The sequence below is a fragment of the Cyclopterus lumpus genome, chromosome 11 (assembly GCF_009769545.1).
Source record: "Cyclopterus lumpus isolate fCycLum1 chromosome 11, fCycLum1.pri, whole genome shotgun sequence".
NCBI classification, from domain to species: Eukaryota; Metazoa; Chordata; class Actinopteri; order Perciformes; family Cyclopteridae; genus Cyclopterus; species Cyclopterus lumpus.
The window spans coordinates 10715141-10736953 of NC_046976.1; the positions used below are offsets into that span (position 1 = coordinate 10715141).

Consider the following 21813-nt stretch of genomic DNA (forward strand, 5'->3'; position numbering starts at 1 on the left):
ACCAAAAGAAAAAATATTGTATTGAAAAAAAGGGATTCTATGAAAAGGTAGATTTCTTTTGCTCCAGACGGTTTTGTACGTGATACTTAAACCGGGGCACAAGACTCAAAAACCACCCGGGTGGAGAGGGTTGAGTGAAGCTGCATAGAGGCAGAGAAGAGCTTCCCTACTCTGAAGACAGAGGGATGAAGAAAGAGTGAAAGGAACAATATGGAAGAGTGACGACGACCCTCACACACACAGTTTTAACCTATACAGTTTAAAGTCCCTTAAAACATAAAAGGCATGCTTCATCGTCAATGTGGAAAAAATGAGAGAGAAACTACATGAAATCATTGAAACTTATAACCTCTTCTCAAGATCCCTTAGATTTACTTTCTTTAAAAAGTGATATCTGAGGTATATGGCTTCATTTCATCCATCAACTATATGGAAAACAATAAAGAGGGTATGATTCAGGAGGTGAAGAATATCATGGCTACCTTCAGCCACAGAGAAACCAGGAGCATGTCATGTAGTGAGAGACGGACACTTTCCCAATTCATCTCCAAATAAAGAGCAGAAAGGAAGGCGCCAGGAATAAAACCTTCTCTTATGTTTGAAAAGTCTTTGACATGGAAGTATAGTTGAGTCGGTCTGTGGAAAGACTGCTGTCAGGACTGTGGCAGTGGATGCATATATTCTTGTGTCCGGTGACAGAAGTACAAGACTTCAACTGTGTCTAAGCATGGATGCAACTTAACATGTCATCATTTTGAGTCAGTCCGTGTCCCTTGGTTGTTGTTTCGTTATCCAGTTTACTAAATTTATTACAAAGAGAGTTTTAAGATTTCAGGTCCCTCGTCTAGAAGAGCAGTGCTTATAATTGGAGTTTATGAGCATCCTTTGTCAAGGTCGGTGACATCTGTTGGCTTTGAATGGGCTGGTGTGCGTGTTGTGTGTGTGGAGAAAAGGTTCCTTGTTGGGCTCATTCGGTGCTGACCTGTGTGACCTGCGCGTCAACTGTCTGGTTGGTGGACTGAATGAACATCGGTTGGCTCAGCTCCTGTCCTGCTGGCATCGTCACCTGCTGAATCTGATACAACTGCTGTAAAACAGAGAGATGAGAGAGGCTGAAGGTCTGCGTTTCAATTTCAATGCATCCAACTACATGATTTTACGGTGTTGTTACCAAGTGCTATTTAGATTGTTTCTAAAAATGGAATAATCTGACCGTTTTCAACTTTCATTCATGATTTTATATTATATATATATATATATATATATACATATATATATATATATATATACATATATATATATATATATATATATAAAATTCTGATTTCTGACACATTTAGTGTTTTCTGTCTGATGTTATTTGTCTGTAACTCAGTGTTATTGCTGCCGTTCTTGTGGGTACAGCCTTGAAAAATAGTGTTTTATCTAAATAAGACTTTACTGGTTTAATTTGAGGTATTGCATTTTTCTTCAAGGGGCACATGTCAGCTGGTTCATAGCTAAATGTGTGCACTAGTTAAAATGTTACCAATGCTGACAAGCGTTTAGTTAAAAATGTCACTTTCATTTTCACAGCTTTGACACACTGCATGCATACATTCATTACAGTTGTTACCTGTCCATCAGTAAACTGGTTGAATTGCTGCTGTCCTTGCTGTACCTCTGCCTGTGTCAACTGAAAGCAAAACAAGTTAAATTAAAGAAACAAATAAAGAAAGTAAATGCGTGGAAGTTACATAATTTGTTTTATGAATGTTATTTTTGTTGCTAATGGGATTTACCTGCTGAGCGTTGGCGAGAGTCTGGATCTGTCCTTGGACCACTTGAGTTCCAGACACTGGCTGGGCTAGACGGATGTATTGTAGCTGGCCCGTGTTTAGTTGCACCTACACCCAACCGACACATGGGGGAGACAAAGTTTTGTTTGGAGCAAAGGTCATTCAAACCCAGAGGTCACAGCCATTTTACTTCTCTGGAGAACAGCAGCGAGAGAATCATTCACTTTCCTCAAATGAATCGTTAACTTTGTAAAAACCTAATTCCAATCCAACAGTGAAGGATGGATAATTCACTAGAACACCACGTTTGTGCAGTACTACAATGCAGCGAACACAAAGCAGTGTTAGCCATTGCTCTCACCGTTTTAACTTCTTTGCTCAATCACTACTCCCTCCCGTGATTCACATCGCTTTTTTCCCCGCTTAACCTAATTTCTTACCGGGATTTGCTGGATCTCTCCTGTGTTGGTGATGATCTGCTGCATGACCTGCATGGTCTGGCCTTGGGCTTGAGCTGTCTGGGCTTGACCTTGGGCAGCTGAAGCTTGGACAATTTGTACCTGTTGGCCGTCACCCACCTGCATTGTGACAGGCGCACTCTAATGGAGAGAAAAAGAAGAAGCAAAGAAGACACGGAGAGAAGGAGACAGAAGTAACACATTACAGGCATGTAGTTTATGATTGGCACAAAGTACCAGGAAATCACTAACTTCCCTGGAGTACGATTTTAACCAGTACCGTCAAAACTTATGTATTCTTACATTTTAAAAAGTCTGTAAAAGATTATCAAGCAGACACAATTCATTCAAAGGTTTCAAGACCGCTCTTTGTCCTCCACAATCAAGGAGAGGCCCCTACAGGCCTCAGTCACCTGAGCAGGACGGCTGTGTGTGTGTGTGTGTGTGTGTGAGAGAACATAGAAATGCAAATGTGTGTTTACCGTGATGGGTGTGCCCTGTGACTGCACCTGCACATGCTGTAACTGCTGCATTGTCGCACCTTGCAGCATCTGATGGCCCAACAGAACAGAATGAGAGAAAGTGAGAAAGCATCGATTGCAACAACTTAACACGTGGATGTAAGCATATGTGGAGTGTGTGTGTGTAGAACGCTTAAATGTTAGAGCAGCAGAAAGTGACTAATGACATGCTTATGAATGAAAAAGAAGTTGAGGTGAAAGTCAGAAACAGGTCAAATAAATACATGGGGACTTTGGACAGATTTAAAAAATGCATATACATCATAGTGACAAGTAATGTCAACTGTGTTTTCATAAGTACTGATGAGAGTTGATGACCTAAGAAAAGAGGAAGACTAGACAACTAGTGACCTTGAAAGCTCTGCACACAGACACAGATATGCATAACTATAGGGTATGAATCATCAACTCTCTATATCTTCTTTTCCTTATTCATTTTTAAAGTATGTCCTGCTAATACTTTACTCTATCCACCAAATATGTTGTGCTAAACATAGCATGTGCCTGGTAGGTCGTGACAACCTAACCAGCTGTTTTACTCCAGAAAACATATGTGTCAAGAGGGATGTATACAAAACATATGTGCCAAGAGGGATGTATACAAAACATATACTCTATGCATCAAATGCAAAACTGGGGGAATTAATTTAAGATAAGCAGGTTGCAATGGCAGAGGGATTAACAAACCATATACCTTTTTGGGGGAGTAAAATGTTCAACTTTCACGTATTCCCTCAAGGTACACCTTTTAAAGTGCTACCTTGTAAATAGCCTACAATGGAATCTATGTAAGGTGAGTGTCAAACTGTGACCTCCCTGCTCTCAGTGGGGACTGCAGCATAGCAGTGCCAGTGAATCAGGCCAGGTCTAAAGGAGCATGACAGCTCAGCTAAAGGCAGTCTGCTGAAGCAGCATGAAGCACAGCTACATGACATGCAAAGACCGAGAGAGAGAGAGAGAGAGAGAGAGAGAGAGCGCACAGCAGCAAAAGTAGGAGTAAGGTAATTAGACAGAGAGACAATTGAAAGTTGTACCCAAATATGCATGTTTATTATCTTACTGACTGTTGAAAATGGGTGTGATTGGTGTGCCCTGTGACTGCACCTGCAATTGCTGTAACTGCTGCATGGTGGCACCTTGCAGCATCTGATGGCCCGACAGAATAGAATGAGAAAATGGGATCCAGAGGTGGACACACACTCTCCCCAATACTCATGTGCATGTGTCTGCGTGGGTGTGTGTGAGAGAGAAACCGTGTGTTTTTGTATGTGTGTGCTAGGGACAATTAAGAAACTACGACGGCGTTTTAGAGCAATTGTAGGTTAAAAACAAACTAAGGAAAATTGGTAATATTTAGAGAAAACACTCAGAATTCCCAGGATTAAAGACGTTAATTTACGAGAGAAGAAACTTGAATATTATCTGTAATAATTAAGTCATATAGTCGCAAGAAAGAAAACGCATGTTGTTGTGGTGAAGTAGTGTTCTTACGGTAAGGATGGACTCTGAGAGAGGTGAAGTTCTTTTATAAACACACTGCTGACATTGTTATGCATTGTAATTTGTCCTCATGTTAGACCCAGTGGACGTTTTATATTGATAATAGGTTATTCAATAAATCTTAAAGATAGATTTTTCTGATGTCCTCTCCAACAGACGGTCTCTGGGCGAGGTTAAGGCCCCAAAAGATACATAGACGTTTTCTTTCATGTTCTTCAATTCAATTTAAATGACTGCAGTGTTTAACAGTGGCGTCTGAGGAGGTTGATCCAACCTTGCAAAGTGAAGCGGTTCCATGGAAAAGGTTTTTCTCGTAAATTTGTTTATAGTCTCAGCGAATATTCAAGTTATTTTCTTATATATTTGTGCTTTCTTTCTCGTAAATACTGATTTTATTCTCAGAATATTAACCCCTCACCAAGCTCTGTAATGTTTTTAACCTACAATGGACCTATTTGGCCGTCGTAAGAAACATCTATTGATTTCCAATTTTTTGCTAATTTCTCTGTAGTCAAATAGCACGAGATCGGATGAGAAATCTGAAGAAAAAAAACAGTTAAAGATTGCCTTTGATAATGTTACTTTTAATGGTTTATAAGATTTTATCTTTTTCGCTGTTTGCTTAACTTATAAAAGCAAAACGTACACCAACTATCTATATGTTTTGAGAAAGTGTGATTCACACTGTATGTATGGTATGTGTAACGTTTGGCTATGTTGTTGCAAAAATAGACAAGGAACACAACAGCACAAATTTCAAATCAATCAGTTATAGAACATTTAGAAACATTTCATTTGATTGTAATTAAGAGAAGTAAATAACTGTTCAGATCAAATGTTTTCTCTGCAGGGTTTCAGAGGAAGGGTGCGCATGTGTGCCTGTAGTTATGTGGCCTGGGTGTGTTCTGAGGTTCAGATATTCCTGCTGGGGGGAGTGGTCAGCGACTGAATGCGAGCTACGGCTAATATCAATAAAGCCAGGTGTGATGACTTGAGAAACAAGCCTTTAGCAGCATGATTCCTAAGACAAGGTGGAGTTTAGAATTTGCTACATAATCCTTCAGGTGTTACACATCCACATAAAAACACACAAATGCACTTTCTTAAAAGGTAAGTGAATGCTTCATTAACTGGTATTTTCTGCTTCATTGGGAGCTGTAGTCAGTGTGCTTCTCCACATCGCCATTGTTATTGGCAACAATTCTCATATCCAGCTGTGATTTCATTTAGTTGTTGCAGCTTATTTAAATCGTGGTGTGCGTAATAAGTGGCGAACCCTGTTATAAGCTCTTCAAACAAGGTGCTAATACTACCTGTCCTTGCTGTGGCTGAGCGATGATGATCTGTCCAGGCTGGATGGTCGTGGCTGTTTGTGCGCCGGGCTGCTGGCCCTGTTGTGTGGTCTGCACCTGTACAGCTCCAGGCTGCTGGGCCAGAGTGAAGTAGTACTGCACGGGCTCTGCTGGAGCCACTGACTGACGCATCTCCTCCTGATGATGAAATAACCACAACCACACACAACCGCACACGCACACACGAAGAAGGCCCATCAGTCCATTACATCTCCATGAATTATTTTTGCAGGTGTAATGGTAGAGGTCTGATAAATAACTGATGGGATGTGGATGGAGAGTAATGGAATCTGGACGCAAGATCCATTACAAGCTTCACACTGGTCAATAACATATAGACTGAAGGCTTCTGCCAGAACAATTTACACCAAAAAACAGCATCAACCATTTGCGACTCTACTGTAACATTGGTTTAGTTGAACTAATAAAGCGACTGTGACAGTTACTAATTTATATATGTTTTTTATATATGTCTTCTTCCTGGGTCATCTACAAGCAATGCAGCGTCAGGATATATTGGCATTTATTTTACTGAGCACGGTTCAGTAGGTTAGATGCTTGCTGGCATGGGGGCTCGAACAATTATTACAAATCAAATGATCAATAAACACTGACTGACCTGTGTCATCCTGCTTGATAACTGATTAATGAGCAGGGCTTCATCTTGATGAGGTTTCTCCATCACCAGAAGAGTAAACACCCTTCTCCCAGCTCCATGACAACACAGCTGAGAGTGTAGGATGTTTACATGCCTGGAGACAGTCTACTTGACAACTAATTTAAATAGCTCACTCCTCCATCTGGTACCCTACATGTGTATCATGTGCATAATCTTGCTAGAGCAAAACTTCAGTGCAATGTGATTTTTCTGTAAGAGATCGCAATTGATTTGATTCTTACAGAAACGTATAAAAATGCTTGATGAAGTTGTACTTTTCTGTTACCAATTGTACAAAAATGGTGCCATCGCTGAAGTTACATTTGGGCTGTCAGTGGCAATAAGATGCTGCAAACATCCGACTGAAAGCCCTTGCTGTCCAAACCCCAGCTTCCAGTCAAGGATGTTTACAGCACCTCCAGGTTGCCAACAATTGAAAAGCACCTGAGATGAAGACCCTCGTTCTCCTGCTCTAACTTTAAAACTCTGACCACCTTTGGAGAAATCTGCCGTTTGCCCCGTCACTGTGCAGCCTGTGATTTCGTACCTGTCGTTTCGGTGGCTTCAGGTCGTCCCGGGGCACAATGTCAATCAGGAAGTCAAACTGGTCAAACTTTGTTATTGCCATGGCAATATCATTCCTCTGAAAACATAACAGACACAGAGGGTCAAGAGATGAAGTCAGATTTAAATTATGCTAATTCAATATCACACACACACAGTTCCTGAAAAGCTGCAGGTCTGCTCAGACCCTCAATCAACTTCTGCATTTTATTTCTTTAACTGCACTGCAACTTTTATTCTATTTCTTGCTTTACGTTTTAATGAATGTTCTTAATAGTTTTTAAATCTAGTTTTCTTTTTTGCATTATGTTTTGATGCTTGTATTTGTTTTATGTGAAGCACTTTGGATTGCCTTGATGTTGAAAGGGGCAAATAAACTTTCCATGGTGTTTAAATATGTATAACATGTACAATCTACCATACCACACACACACACACACACACACACACACACACACACACACACACACACACACACACACACACACACACACACACACACACACACACACACACACACACACACGCAGACACACACACACACACACACACACACACACACACACACACACACACACACACACACACACACACACACACACACACACACACACACACACACACACACACACACACACACACACACACACACACACACACACACACACACACACACACACACACACACACACACACACACACACACACACACACACACACACACACACACACACACACACACACACACACACACACACACGAGGTTCCCAGCAGTATTCTAACAGGTATTAGCTTTGTAACTGAGCTCAAAAGTGAGAGAGGATAAGTTTAGACCATTAATTATGTGTCACTTTCATGTAAAAATGCCAAACATCTGCCTGTTTCAGCTTAGCAAGTGTTTGGATTTGTTGTTCAAAGTTGTTTTTTAACCAACAGTCAGTAAAGGTAACTTAATTAATAAAAACAATCACCCTAGCATCACAATCATGAACGTGGGTATGTGTGATGGGTGGAAACGAACACGAATGATGCTTTCCTGCCCTCATAAGCTGAGGCTCTGCAGCTATACACTTTCCTATAACAGAAGCAGTGTGCCGTCTCTATGGAATTTTCCACAGGATATTGGCTGTCAGGACCCCCCATTGTGGCCCTCCCTTCACTGGAGGCTATTTTTAGCAGCTTGATTAATATCTGGTAACACCAGGTCACATCTACACTTGCTCTATTGATGAGTGTTGCTATGGTGACCTCAATTGGCGGACCTCCTAACAATAGGACTAGGGCTCTGCGTGTGTTTGAATATGGAATTGGGAATGCCGTTTTTCATTTCCGAAAAAAGAAAATCACACATCTACGACGTTCAACCGTCACACGGAGCTAATGCGTCATCTGTGGGGTAAAATGTCATTAACATGTAAACCTGCAAAGTAAATTAAGTTTCTATTTAAAGCATGCCGTGTAGAGTGCTTACACCTGAGAGTTTCATGCTAAAAAAAGTACTCTGAGACAAAGTTTAGCCAAGACAACAGCAAAGTGAACACACTTCCAAAGTAGGTCTTCAGTTTAAGACTCCTACCGGACCAACTACGATAAGGGCGATTACACAGTCTTTTTTTCCAGTCTCCTTTTCTACCTGCGTTGGCATACACACACATATCCATGGGCTGATAATCTCTCAGAAGTATGTGAATGGATAAAGTAGACTTAAGGGCTTTCATGTTCTGCTCCAGCGTTCTCCCCTCTTGACATCCAGGTGAGACTCTTGTCTAGATTTTCCCAACTGTCCTCACGTTCTCTGCGACGTGTTTCTCCCTCACAGCATTACAGAGTCCATCTTATTTAACTTTGGGACAGCAGAGCAGGCAAAATGGCACCGCAGGGAAAAGTGGGTCACGCCACCCGTCTGGCTTTGCTTTCAAAGTCAGTTGAGGGAGAAAAAACTAAAACAGAGGACTAGTCCTCAAGGGGATGCTGTATGGGGCCTCTGCTTGTATACGCACACAGACATGTGCACCCAGTGAATAGAAAGCAACAAACTAAAGAGACACCCAAATGATGTAAAGGTGTGGGAGAGTGTACAAAAGGAAAATAGAGGTTATGTAATTATTACAATAGATGGCTGTGACAATCCAAACATACATGTCAGAAAGAGAGTAAGAACACAAAAGAGAAAGAGGACAAAGGTTGACAAGTCATTTGGTTTCCTCAACTAAAGCATAATCTGATAATGGTGAAACATGTGTCGTACAGGGTTCATATACATCTGAGTGTATCTGACCTGTAGCGTGCGTCTCTTATTGTCCTCGGTGTGGATCCATGCTCTGAGGGTGAGCTCTGTGATGAAGATCTGAGCTGCCTTGGCAAACAGGACTGGAGCCTCTGCACTGATCATCTGTACAGAAGAGATGAAGTTACACCTGCTTGAATACACCCACAGACTATATTTACATCAATCACAACGCAGCTATAACATGAATCACTCAGGAGCTAAGGGACAAATGGCTGCTTCACATTCAATAAGCAATGAATATATTCATTTGATTGAAATGACCAGATAATAATCAGTCTAGAGCCAATGTTGTCTGTTTAAAACATTACCGGTACTCAAAACAGAAATATGTTGCTGAGCAGAAGAATGTCATTGGTATTCACAAAACCACACTTCTTTTCATAACAGCTGTGATTTACCTTCAAACCTTTTGTGCCAAACAACGCCTTGTCACTCCACTTCTTCATAGAGTGGCATTGAACTCTCAGGCCAAGCCACGCAGTAATTGGTTAAGTACATGGACATAGATGTGAAGCCTAAATGTACTAAATGGACTGTAATAGTACCACGCCACTCACATGTACACATGCAGTGAAAGCTGCTGTGTCAGAGCTGACAGAAGGGTCCCGTCTCTAGATATGTTACTGATCTCCTGATCTCTTTACCACTTTAAGCTACAGCTTAACTAACAGGATAGTGCTGTTAACACGTCACATAAACCAAGCCAAACACACACAGGATCTCTCTTTAGAGACTAGGAACAGTCCTGGATGATAATCTGGTGTAATGGGGGTAAAATAATCCTTCCTTGTGCCTCAACTGTTGAGTTCAATGCAACTGACAAATGTTGGGAGATGAGTGGATGTGGCATATGGCCCTAAAACTACGGTACATCATTAGCCGATCTGAGAGATTGGTATGAGATAAAATGTAAGCGATTAATATATTGTTACGATAAGCCCAATAAAATTCAGATTGTTAGTATATTTTGACCCCATTGCGGTGCAACATAAAGCACAACTTGTGGTTAACTAATAGTCTATTAGTCTCTGCAAAGTGGAGCCAAATTAAAATAAAAGCAGCTACGTACAGCTACCTCTCTTGAATACAATGAGTTTCATTGCTATACAATCAATTATGCAATTTCACTTATTGCTGTATGCACACTGTTAATATGATTCCCATTTGATATAAATAATGTACTTCTTGTCAAAAGACACTGCTGAAGGCGTAAGAGCTGATAATATTTTGCCATCATAAAATAAGCCCAACAGGCCACAAACCAAGAATTTGACAGCGACCACATTAGCGACCATTACCCATTAAAATAATCAAACTTTTGTCTTCAAATGGAAGTAAAATATATATTTCAAAGAACTAGTTCAAGCTATACCTTGCATATTTCTGCCCATAATCCTTTCTCTAAATTCTTCAAAATTACCAGTGTGCTAAATATGAATGGAAGGCTTCACCAATTGTAACAATAACGTGGAAATATTATTAGGGATTCACAGTGTCATATGCTCTTACAATAACAGTTAATTTCTCAAAAAGGTAAATCGGTGGTATAATGGTCTTCTTACCTTGACATCCTCATCCAGCTTCATGATTTTTTTGATACGAGCCAGAGGTAACTCTTGCACACGGAAATCCTTCTGGAAATAATGTATAGGTGGTCAGTTAGGGACACAGAGTAAAGCACACACAAGTGTATTTGCATGTGTGTATGTTTGAAAGAAACCACATAAAACCATTGAATCTTAGTATTAATTTGGCTGATATGCATGTCTGTCTGTTTCACCGAGTAGCGTACCACAGTCAAGTTCCTGATCTCCTCCATGACACGAGGCCAGAAGGACTGCAGGGTTTGCTGGGCATCGCTCCCTCCGGCTCCAAATGCATCTGCAGACATCCTTTAATCTGCGTCATCAAGGAATGACAGGAGGAGAGAGGTGCAAGCGAAAGGTTAATTAATATAACACTCAAAAGACATAGTGACAATTCATCATACATTTAAGACAGGTCATTCACCTGGCTTGGACAGTGTCAGTCCAAGCCAGGCCTGTGCTGAGCTCTTCTCGTGTGTCAGAACCACACATCCCATCAGGGCCTATCATTATAATACAGAGAAATCTAAAATAGAGCCCCGACAGGCTATTCTTGTCCTCGTGAGGTGTTGACATCCCCAACAACACACCACCAGACTGGCTGCACACTACTTGATTATGAATGGCCCATCTTTGGCACAAAGCTGCAGCTCTACAAACACAAGCATGTCATGTGCAAGTCCACTGCTGCTACTGACCCACCACACTGAAGACAATGCTGAAGCCACACATCAAGAAGACACGTGTGTTTTGTCTCCTGACAACAACTGCATTCCAGTTTTTTGATGGATGCACATTGTCAACACACACAGACACAAAAAGACACAAACCAACCAAGAGCTGTAAAGTGAAATAAACCAACAGTTACACACACTTGCATGTTGACATAAAAGACAGTGCTTCTACAAGGGCTTTGAAAGAGGATCCAGTCGGTTACTATGGCATGTCAGGAATCTGCTGGGGGAGTATTGGCCTGCCTGTCTGAACATGCAGAGCTTGGAGTGTCTGGATCGCACTCCTTCACTTTCTCCCTTTTCCCCCCCACCTCAGTAAAAAGATTTGCCAGAGGAGAAAAAAAGAAACACAGGGGAACACGAGATGAGTGTGTGGAGCTACTCAAGAGAGACAGGTTATGTTTGTGTGTTGCTGAGGGAGGGGTAGAGCCTTGTCCAGTTCAGCATTAATCCAGCGCTAAGACGAAGTGCCAGAGGCTTTAACAGGGGGAGGTAAGAGAAAAACAGGCCCACAGTCAGACTGCTGCGCAAACTAGCTATGTGGGTCAAACAAGACAGAAAGAGGGAGACACAGACAGAAAGAGAGAGACATGACAGAACAAAGAAAAAGAGTGTTCGGAGAAGGGGGGGTCACCTCTTTATCTTCTCACTCTGGGCCAACAGGCATGAATGGCTCCAGCTCTGGCCGAGCTGACAGACCAATATAAAACAAAAGACAGCCTTTCAGGCACTCCATCTAGTGTCTCCCCTGTTACAGCGGTGTTGTGCAAGATGGTTTTGACTCTGGGTTCACGCCAGTTGCTTTATTCATACCATTTAAATGCAGTTATAAATATTTGACCACGACCCATCACTAATCCAGAATCCATATTTGATTTTTGACAGAAAAGATGTCATCTCTGTCCATTGTGGGAGTTCCTGAATAATATAAGAAGTACTGCTGCATCCTGTTCTGTCATTCAGGTTTTGACAGAGAGTAGCCTAAATCAATGAGACAGAATGGCAGCAGGGGGTGGCGTTATATAAATCAATCAGGCAGCTTGTAGCTATGGCATGCCATGCTAGTGATTGACCTTGACAATGTCTCCCCTTCTCTGTCTGACGCTCCAGTGTCCAGTAGCATTTCAAGGTTGATTGAAATCCTGCAGTCACTAGAACAATCCCAGCATTCTGCGTGACAGGAATGACTAATGGGAATTGTAGTTTTTCTCTTCTGCCTAATGCGTAAACTGACCTTTGCCAGCTCTTTCATGGCCTCTGTGTACTTTGCGGCACTATGACTATGCAAATGGAGTGGAAAAAGGCTTCTCCGGCTAAATAGCATTTGAGCACCAGTATCAGCACATGATCTTGTGATAAGTTTAAACAAGACAACCTTGTGTATCTGTGTACTACTGCCTGCCAGCTTGTGTGGTTCTCTCCAACTGGAAGCCTAATAAGAAATAATAATAATTAGGCATTTAACAGCATTACAATCAGGATAATTGTCATGGTAACAACACTTTGTCTCAGAGGAAACAGAGGAGGATAGAAAAGTTAAAATAGCAAATGATTCTCTTAAACTTTTTTCTTTTTTTTTTAAACACTTGTGGAGAGAGAGAGCTGTTATTAAGTCACACATACACCCCAACCCCCTCTCTCTGACCTTGTGACCTTCAATCTAAATACACAGCCATGCACTAACCACAGCAGCAGGAGGAGGAGGGGGGCAGAGGGGAAGTTAATATGTGAAAAGAAATGAGAAAGCAAGTGTGACAAGAGGCAGGCTGATGTGTGAGAGGGGGAAAAGGAAACAGAACAACAATGTGCGTATGAAGAGAAAGGCTAAGCATCAACGTGGGGCTATCCACCACTAAAAGAAAATCGATTTTGAAACTCAGCAAAAGCTCATAAATGTTAACGTTATAAAAGTTGTAAAAGGTCTAGAGGTTGATGCAGACAGCTGGAGTCCGCCAGTGTCAAGATTGATTATTCAATCTGCTTTTTGGTTCTTGATATCCTGTCTCTAATCTATAGTAAGCTTTGAAGTATTCCTTAAATGGATATATGTACTTAAGAATCTTCTAAAGCCTTTAAGCTCTATTCACTCCATAATCATGGTCAGCAGTGTCAGTGCAAGTATAATAAACGTTTTATACTTTGACGTGCGCTTCTGAAAAATATTGGGTATCATTCTGTTGTAATTAACCTGACAAGCATCTCTGCTGTGTTTTTCAAAGCTGCCACTGTATGCTATATTAGTGTACATTGTGCTGTGCATCTCTCCTCTTCTCTTTCCTGCGGCCCTGTTGTCCTTCATCAGGTCATTGAGACAGAGATGCCGGTGTTGGGTTTCCTACCAACTCTGCTGTGTGTGTGTGTATGTGTATGTGTATGTGTATGTGTGTGTGTGTGTGTGTGTGTGTGTGTGTCTTTGAGGACAAATGTGACGTCTGTACTTTGTCGCCAACACAGCAACGTGCTCTTCCTCCTTCAGCGGCGCTACATCTCTCTTCCCGTCTCTTTTCCAGTACTTCCCATCTCTCTCTGTCACTCGTGGGTGGGGGTTTCGCTCTTGTTCGGTCTAACTTACTCTCACCTGGCTCCCCTTCTTCCAACTTTTGAGAAAGTCAATGCTGCTCCGCTTGCTGCAGCTGAATCAGCGCTAATGTGGTTCTGCCAGTCGAGTCCTGCATCTCTCTCATCCCTTACTCCCTCCCTCTCTCACTAACTGGCACGTCACATCAAGTGGCCACTCACAGCAGCATCAGCGACTGGCTCCAACTCTGACATCACACCACTTTAAAAAAGACCTGTCCAAATAAATCTGAAAGCAGTGTCGGCAGAAGAACGAAAAAAACACATCAAGATACCATCACTTAGCCGTATGCCTATTCATTTGCTCTTTTAGTTTATAGAAGAGAAAGGGCAAAGTTGTTAGTGTCACACTCAGACATCGGCATCGTTGTAAAAGAGAGAGAGAGAGACAGTGTAGTTGAACTGGTCTCTGATTATATGAAATGTCCAGCAGTTAATTGCTCCCTTAATGACCTGACGGTTGGTGTGAATTGAAGTTAATTTTGCAGTGGGGTTGATAGGTAATAAGGCAAGGCAATAGGACAAACTGGAGGCCTATTTGAGGCAAAAGAGTGAACTTTTCCCCGAGGTGTTTCAGTATCACATTGTCATTGTGCTGAAGAACAACTCATCTTATCTTAGATCTTTCCCTGAAGCACAGCTGACACTTTAAATTAAAGCAGCTGTGCACTGAGAGGACCTGACCCACACAAAAATAAAAGGGGCATATACTGTACCACATTAATGTGTAAATTAAGGTTTTTTTTAATTTGTGGATTTTTATCTCACAGCTCAGTGAAAATGACCATTGTACCTATTTTGTTAACACATCTGCTTTATTTGATTTGTTTATTAATCTACCAGTGTGAAAAGCTATGTATAGTTCAGGTAATCCCAGATAGTTTGCAATGCACTTTCAATTAAATATGTCTGTGTATATATATATATATATATATATATATATATATATATATATATATATACACACACACAGACATATTTAATTGAAAGTGCATTGCAAACTATCTGGGATTACCTGAACTATACATAGCTTTTCACACAAAGACAAATTAAGATAAATTGTGTTGAGAAAAGACAGAAGGCGGGAAGGGGACAACAAACAAGAGGGGCCAAAAAGAGAAAGGATTTATTTTTCCAATGTGACCGTACACATTGTTACTCTTCAAGGTTGCTCACAGTCAAAACATCAGGCGGGACAATGAGCAAACATGTAACCACATGGACTGTCTCATCTTTCACATGGCGACTAGAACTGATGAAATCCACCAATAGCCCAATCAAAGACATGCTTTTTGTGTAACATCGTGCTAGCTATTGGACGAGCGTTGCTACACTGACATGTCTAGCAAGAGGTCAATTTTCCACATACTGCTGTGTGAAACTGTCAATGATGCAGAATGGGCAGTTCGGCAGGAAGGTCACTTAAGGTTTAAGTCGGCTAGGTTTTATGTGGACTAAGCAGAAAGTGACATAACTTACGATACCATAAACCAGGACATATCATTGGACCACTTGAGACGCTTTACCTAATGTTTAGCATTCGGTATGTCAGTTTTATTCTGAATTACTATACCTGAATAGATGGAATATATACAGCCTAGGTGACAAATGTCATACTGACAAATGTAAATGGCGGCCATAAATCAAAAGGGGTTACAAATTCTGAACTATTACAGCATTCACCTTGATGAAAGAAACAAACTGGCACGGTTACAGCATGCAGGGTAAATGATCTACTCGGGCAAAATAAAAAAAAACAAGACATTCCCGGGCCAGGAATTACAGATTAACTACACGCACAGACGCGTAACACTCTCACAGATGTTGGTGCAAATGCTTTGTGATTAAAAAAAGAACAGACAGGGTTATAATGGTGGACGTGCTCGCTGTGACCTGCAATGCAACATCCCTTTGGCATGGCTGGATAGAACCAGCCAACCAAACAGCCATGCAAACTTTGCCCTTGGTTCTGCTTCAAGCCAACTCCAGGAAGTGCTAGTCACTGATCTCCCAAGGTCATTCAACAGAGGAGAGAGAGAAACCAGAGAGGGAGGAGGGAGAGGGAGAGGGAGAGAGAGAGAGAGAAAGATGAAAGAGAGAAGGGGAGGGAGAGGGGGAGGATAGAAACGGACAGGCTTTTCAACTTTCACTGCAGCACTTAAGTGACCCCAGTGGTTCGGGCTATGTACTTTCTAAGAAGCTTTATAAAAACAACACATACTGTACATATTAGTTATGTTCCGTATCTCCCCTTGGGTTTTGCTTCCTCTCATCTCCCTCGACATGTTTCCTTGTCATTGCTGACAGAGAGACTTGCAGGAGCCAATCTCACATTCCTGTGACCTTCATCCAACGCTAGGCCCAGTCTCTGGCATCAAAGTAGGCAGGGCTAAAGCTACCTGCATACTACACGCTGGAACACAGCTGACTGCCCCTGGCTGCCCACACTGTTTTTAGTGAAAGTATACACATGTAAAAACAAAAAGGTGGCAAGGGCAAAAGAGCGAATGCTCGACGGTAGTGGTCACCTTAGCGATAAGCTGAAAGGCCTAGCATTGTCTAAGGGGTGTGCATGTTTCGTCAACTTTTTCCTTCCCCTGGTTTGCCTATAATACGGAATGGGGCACAAATATTCAAATCTCATCCAGACAGCAGCCAACACTGGGATTTGGCAGCAATGGCTTCAACTTAAGAGTTATTTTTAGTCTCTCTCTTGGTCTTTCCCCATTGGGAATTAGTTTTTCCAAAGGCACCAATGGAAACTTTCAATTAGGGAGCAAGTGAGTGGAGGCAAAACCAGTCACAGCAGCAAGTGAGAGGAGAGGCACCCTCCAAAGATTCCATCAGAAGAGATCAGATCAAACGATTAGCCTCCTCTGTCTATGAAGCTGACAGACTGACAGTTTGTCCCATCTGGGCATCTGGCACTGTTGGGGCAGGGGCCTGGGGGGTCCTGAGGTCACTGCAACCAGCTGCACCTCCACCCCTGGGCTCCCGCGACACCAACAGCGACAACAACACTGAGATATGCTCACAGAATTCGCCATACGCAACATCTCCTTTCAACGTGGATGCCGTCTTTGGCTCCTAGCTCTGCGTCACTGTCTGGCGCTGGCGTGTAAACAAGGACGTCATGGGGGGGGGGGGGGGCTGCTCCGGACCAGCACTATGAGCACTGCAGCCACAGGCCTCCCGGACATCAACACCAAAGTGAAAGGACAGTGAAGGACATCTGAGCAGAGAGTCTGGAAGCCATGCACTTACATGCAGTTGTTAACGCGGGTTGGCGCGAGTGTGCGTGGTTTAAAAGTAAAAACTAGTGACCGCCAAAGGCAGACAGACTCCACTCTTTACCTTCAGAATTGACAAAAATATGACAAACATACAACATGAACAACAATCATAGTTTCTTTTTTAAGAAATGCATCACTGCTTTGCTGGAGTGAACACTGAAGGACGTGGATGAGACACACACACACACACACACACACACACACACCTCCAATCTTCCAAGGAGAGTACTACAAGACAGGAAAGGGAGTGGGATTGAGGATGGTTGTAAAGGACACTCTCATCACTGCTGAGCATGATGGAGAGAGAGAGACCTCAAAAAGTGAACTGATGTGAACAATTTATTCAGAAACTTAATGCCTAACCAACTTGACAGGTCTTCTCTTGACCTGTGTGTTTTCAGCAGTCAGACTTACCCCTGTGCCCTTCATGTTGAATGGTCTGCCGTGCTGGAGCTGAGCAGAATATAGGGAAACCGATAGCCCTGTCCAAGTCTCCTTGAGATCAACAGCAGCAGCAGGAAGAAGAGGCACAGAGGTTGACAGAAAAACTCTCAAGCTCCTTCACCTCCTCCAGTCCCCTGATCGTATCAACAGACAAAAGGCACTCTGGCTTCACTGGACGGCACTAAAAAAGGCTCTCAGCCTGGACAGAGAAGAGCAAGCCCCCCTTGTTTTACCCCTCCCCCTTCTCTCTTCCACTCTTCCTTTACACATTGCCCCGTCTCCTTCAGCAGCACCCCAACGTCCTCCTCCTGCCTAAACATGCAGCCCCGTCTGTCCCGTTTCTCTTCTGACCAAGTCCCCTCAACTAGCTGACCTTCTCTTTTTCTTTTGCACTCTCTCACCCCTCTCCCTCTCTCTAGTCGTGACCCGTGCATTTGTCTTTGAGCTGACCCCTGGCCCGGTGAAGAGAAGAGGACGAGAGGGAACAGAAAGCCAGCACAGCAGCAGTCAACAACGCAACAGCAGGCAAACAGTACAGCGGCACTCCTGACTCTCAGACTAAAATCTCTAGCCTCCTTCCCCTTTAACGTTCAAGAGTAATCAATCTAGCATGCTACATGATACTCTAATCCCGCCTCACGCCCGGCTCCCGCCTCACTCTCACACTTGCAACCAATGAGAAGACAAGACCCTTCTGTGCCATTGGAGGCTGTGCACATCAATCAGCTATGACACATCCCCTGCTCCTCCCCTTTCCTCCGCTCAGCCCCCTTTTACCGACAGCCAACTTCCTGCTCTAAGTTACCTTGAGCTGCAGGATAGGGGTCAGGGAAAAGAAAAGAGGAAGAGAGAGTAGAAAAGAGAAGAGGGGAAAAAGATTATATAAAGTTGTGGAAAGCTCTTCTGGGATTGAGTGAGGGTGTGATAGTGGTGGCTTGCCTCGGCATTGTTTGTCGAGCGGCCCCTGCCTCTTCTGCTGCTGGACGGATGAGAGCGGTTCCAGGCTGCTCTCTGACAACTGCTCTCTGCTTATTTACAATGTCAAACTAAATGTCTCCCTTCGCCCCGCCTCCTCTCTGCCGCTACAGGCTGACAGCACAGTGATGCAGGCAGCCACGCTGGCCCTCACTGGCTGAAACAAGTGCCAGAATGGATGCCGCATGTTGCATCCACATGATTTAAAGTACAAAAGCATTCTAGGTAGACTTGCTGTCTCATACGTGTGCACAGGTACGGGGCGCATGTGCACACACACACACACACACTTTGTCCTTGCTTTCTCATTCATCATTGCTCACAGTCACACACCATAATCATCTAGCCTATAACCAGGCCACTTGTTATGAGATTCATTGTACATTCAGGTCATAACACCATCCTTTGCACAAGTTATCAGTTAAAGGCACTTTACGACTACTCATCATTATTATTTGACTTTATTCAACAAATGCCCCTGACTCAAGAACAATTAGTTATATTGCAACCACAACATTAATACAATGAAAATCTAAATCATGGTGTCAGTCTAATTAACATAAAAACTAATTATGGCAAAACGGTCATTGTAGAGCCTTTGGACAAGATGAAGAGGAATCAGCTGACTGGTAAGAGAGCAGCCACGGTGGATGGAAAAATAATCCATTTGATTCCCGTCCTATTTGTGGGTAAACAAGACTAACATATGGGTAGAAGTCTGTAAATAAAGCAATGCATGTCTTGACCACAAGAAACTACACTCGCAGCTACTTCCACAATTAAAACGTCATCAAAAAACTGTCAGCAATGTCATACAATGCCCTTCTTGTTAACTCACCACTGCATTGTTTCTTCAACACCGTAACCTTTACTTTAGAGCACCAAAGCATGACATTGCTGCATCAGTTAATTGCATATTGAATATGCAAACGTATTAAGACACATAGATCTTAGACATTAAGCTTTGAGAAGTGTAAGAAATTGCAGGTGTGACGGTAATAAAACGGGGGCCAGTATGCCTTTTCCTGAAAAACTAGTGCAAAGGATAGAGGTATGACCTGAAGCTTTATACTGCAGTTTACTACAAATACCGACTGTAGTGAGGAATACAACAAGCTAAAGAGAGAGAAAAAGAGAGCAAACCTGCCCCATCAATGAAAAAACTAGAGGGGGAGGGGAACCGGAAGGATGGAGAAGGACAGAAATGAGAGTTGTTATAGGATGGGAGGGGTAGAACAAGTGGAGAGGGTGAGAGAACAAGATAGAGACTCAAGAGAAACAAAGCCAAATGTTCCCTTTACTATTTTTGTAAGGAGCATGGGGACTAGAGCAGGTTCTACAGTCATCCAGTTAATGATTAGAGCCGAGCTGCACAAAGATTAATCTCTTCAGCAGTTCTCTCTGTAGATGTATTCTGGCTACCCAGAATGCCTCAGTAATAACACCTGGCAAGGTCACCGTACAAATGAGACCTTCCCATGACCTATGCTGCCCGTAGCAGGGACATGTTTGCTCTCTCTGACGCTGTTTAGAGATAAACATACACCAGCCAGACTATGGGTTTCATAAACACACAGCACCCTAAGGGTAGCCAGACCAAGCTATGCATTTACCCACAAACCGGCAAAAGCACACGCATGAATAAATGGTAAATTGACTGACTTGCACATGGGTAGCCCACATTGAGTTCCCCAAGGTATGACTCACCCGTTTCCAGTCATTTTAGATATAATGTAACTGCTATATTGACGGTGAACAACAGTGAAGTAGGAACTCAACCGATTAATAAGTTTGCAAAACAGTATTTGTCTCAACTGCTAACAATGGATAGGAAATGCATTTATTTGCTAATCAATGAAGTGCATCATGTTGGGTAATTGCTTTGTTTTGAAATTGTGGCTTAGTTTGAAACTCTTCTTTAATTATTAAAAAGGTATATAAAAAGGTACGTAAATTAATGTGCATCAAGGAGCTTTGCTTCCGCTGATCAGAGTAAGGACACACTTGATATCTGCATCTAGATGGCACGGTGCATTTAAACTGGCAGTGGGGCACCATTGCTCATGTTACACTTGAGCTGGGTCGCTACAGCATACATTGAGGACGAACAAAGCGGCTACTCCAATGCCACATCCTATGGTAGCAGACGGGAGATTTAAGTATCAAAAAGACAAAGATCGATCAAATAAACTAACATTAAAATGCACCGTGGTGCTAAACTGTAACATATCAGCTGCTAAAACACCCGGACAGCTGGCGTTTGACACACACGTTGAGCAACAGTAGCTAACGGTATGATAACGGCAGAAACTGTGCGACTTCATGCTAACGTGAGTGAAGTTTATGTTAGCTGGTTGGAGACACGATTGCTGTACAGCATAGGTGACCACCCGCAGTGTGTTCATTTCTAATAAGCACTGGACAACGAGTCCTGTCATCAAGTGAAAGTTTGCACGGCTTTCCAAAGCTAGGAAGAAGCAGTCTAACCAATAAAGGCAACGTTTGGATCTGTCCTTCAGACCAATCAAACCTCGGACTAGATTCCACCAATCAAGGTTTTTAGGGCTAAGTTCGTTCTGCAACTGACGCCATTCGGGCTCCAGTTGAAATGGCCAGTCCGTCTAATAACAACTTAAACAAGAGCCAACATGGCGGACACGAGACCTCAGTTTCCTGACCGCCCGTGATCCTTCAGCGGGCCACCAATAAGCGCCTCAGAGAGCGGGGAGGGAAATGGCGCCTATGTTCATCTTCCAAAACAATCGTCTATTGGTCAAGAACAGCAAATGAAAAGAAGCCAACTAATTGTTCAAACTTCCACCGACCGGGCTCCTTTATTGTAAACGTGATACACACAAACGAATTTTAATTTCTTACTCACTTTGTTTTACGGGTTCGAAGTGAAGTCCGGCTCAGCGTATTATTTATTTTATTTAGCTAGCAGGGGGAAAACAAGATGGCTGCAACTCGAACCGGAAATAGTTGCATGCACGAACGTGATGACGTTGACGCTACGTTCCCTGGGTAATGGTGTCATCTACCGCACTTCATTAAGTGTTCTATATTATAGGGATATGAACTAA

The 21813-nt window shown here is 42.7% G+C and overlaps 1 protein-coding gene across 11 annotated transcripts; it reads right to left on the minus strand.

The window, feature by feature from the left end:
- Positions 1-364: 364 nt before the first annotated feature.
- Positions 365-21722, minus strand: nfyc (nuclear transcription factor Y, gamma). 11 transcript variants are annotated; one of them, XM_034544941.1, is made up of 13 exons: positions 17726-18434; positions 12817-12873; positions 10914-11020; positions 10684-10755; positions 9110-9223; positions 6815-6910; positions 5571-5747; positions 3862-3903; positions 2719-2787; positions 2219-2377; positions 1782-1886; positions 1616-1675; positions 365-1087 (listed from the first exon to the last, which is right to left on the minus strand). In XM_034544941.1, exons 3-13 carry the CDS (start codon positions 11010-11012, stop codon positions 968-970), a joined length of 1113 nt encoding a protein of 370 aa, XP_034400832.1. In that variant the 5' UTR covers positions 11013-11020; positions 12817-12873; positions 17726-18434; the 3' UTR covers positions 365-967. The 11 variants fall into 11 exon arrangements, with proteins under 11 accessions (XP_034400832.1, XP_034400829.1, XP_034400833.1 ...); XM_034544938.1 differs by lacking the exons at positions 12817-12873; positions 17726-18434 and adding an exon at positions 21612-21722; XM_034544942.1 differs by lacking the exons at positions 12817-12873; positions 17726-18434 and adding an exon at positions 21612-21705 and having other exon boundaries at positions 10684-10752.
- Positions 21723-21813: the final 91 nt, after the last annotated feature.

Coding starts and splice junctions, on each gene's coding strand:
- nfyc (XM_034544938.1), bottom strand. CDS start 11,012: ATGTCTGCAGATGCATTTGGAGCCGGAGGGAGCGATGCCCAGCAAACC. Junction 5,748..6,814: donor TGAAGCCACCGAAACGACAG/GTACGAAATCAC, acceptor TTTCATCATCAG/GAGGAGATGCGTCAGTCAGT. Junction 2,788..3,861: donor AGCAGTTACAGCAATTGCAG/GTGCAGTCACAG, acceptor TTGGGCCATCAG/ATGCTGCAAGGTGCGACAAT.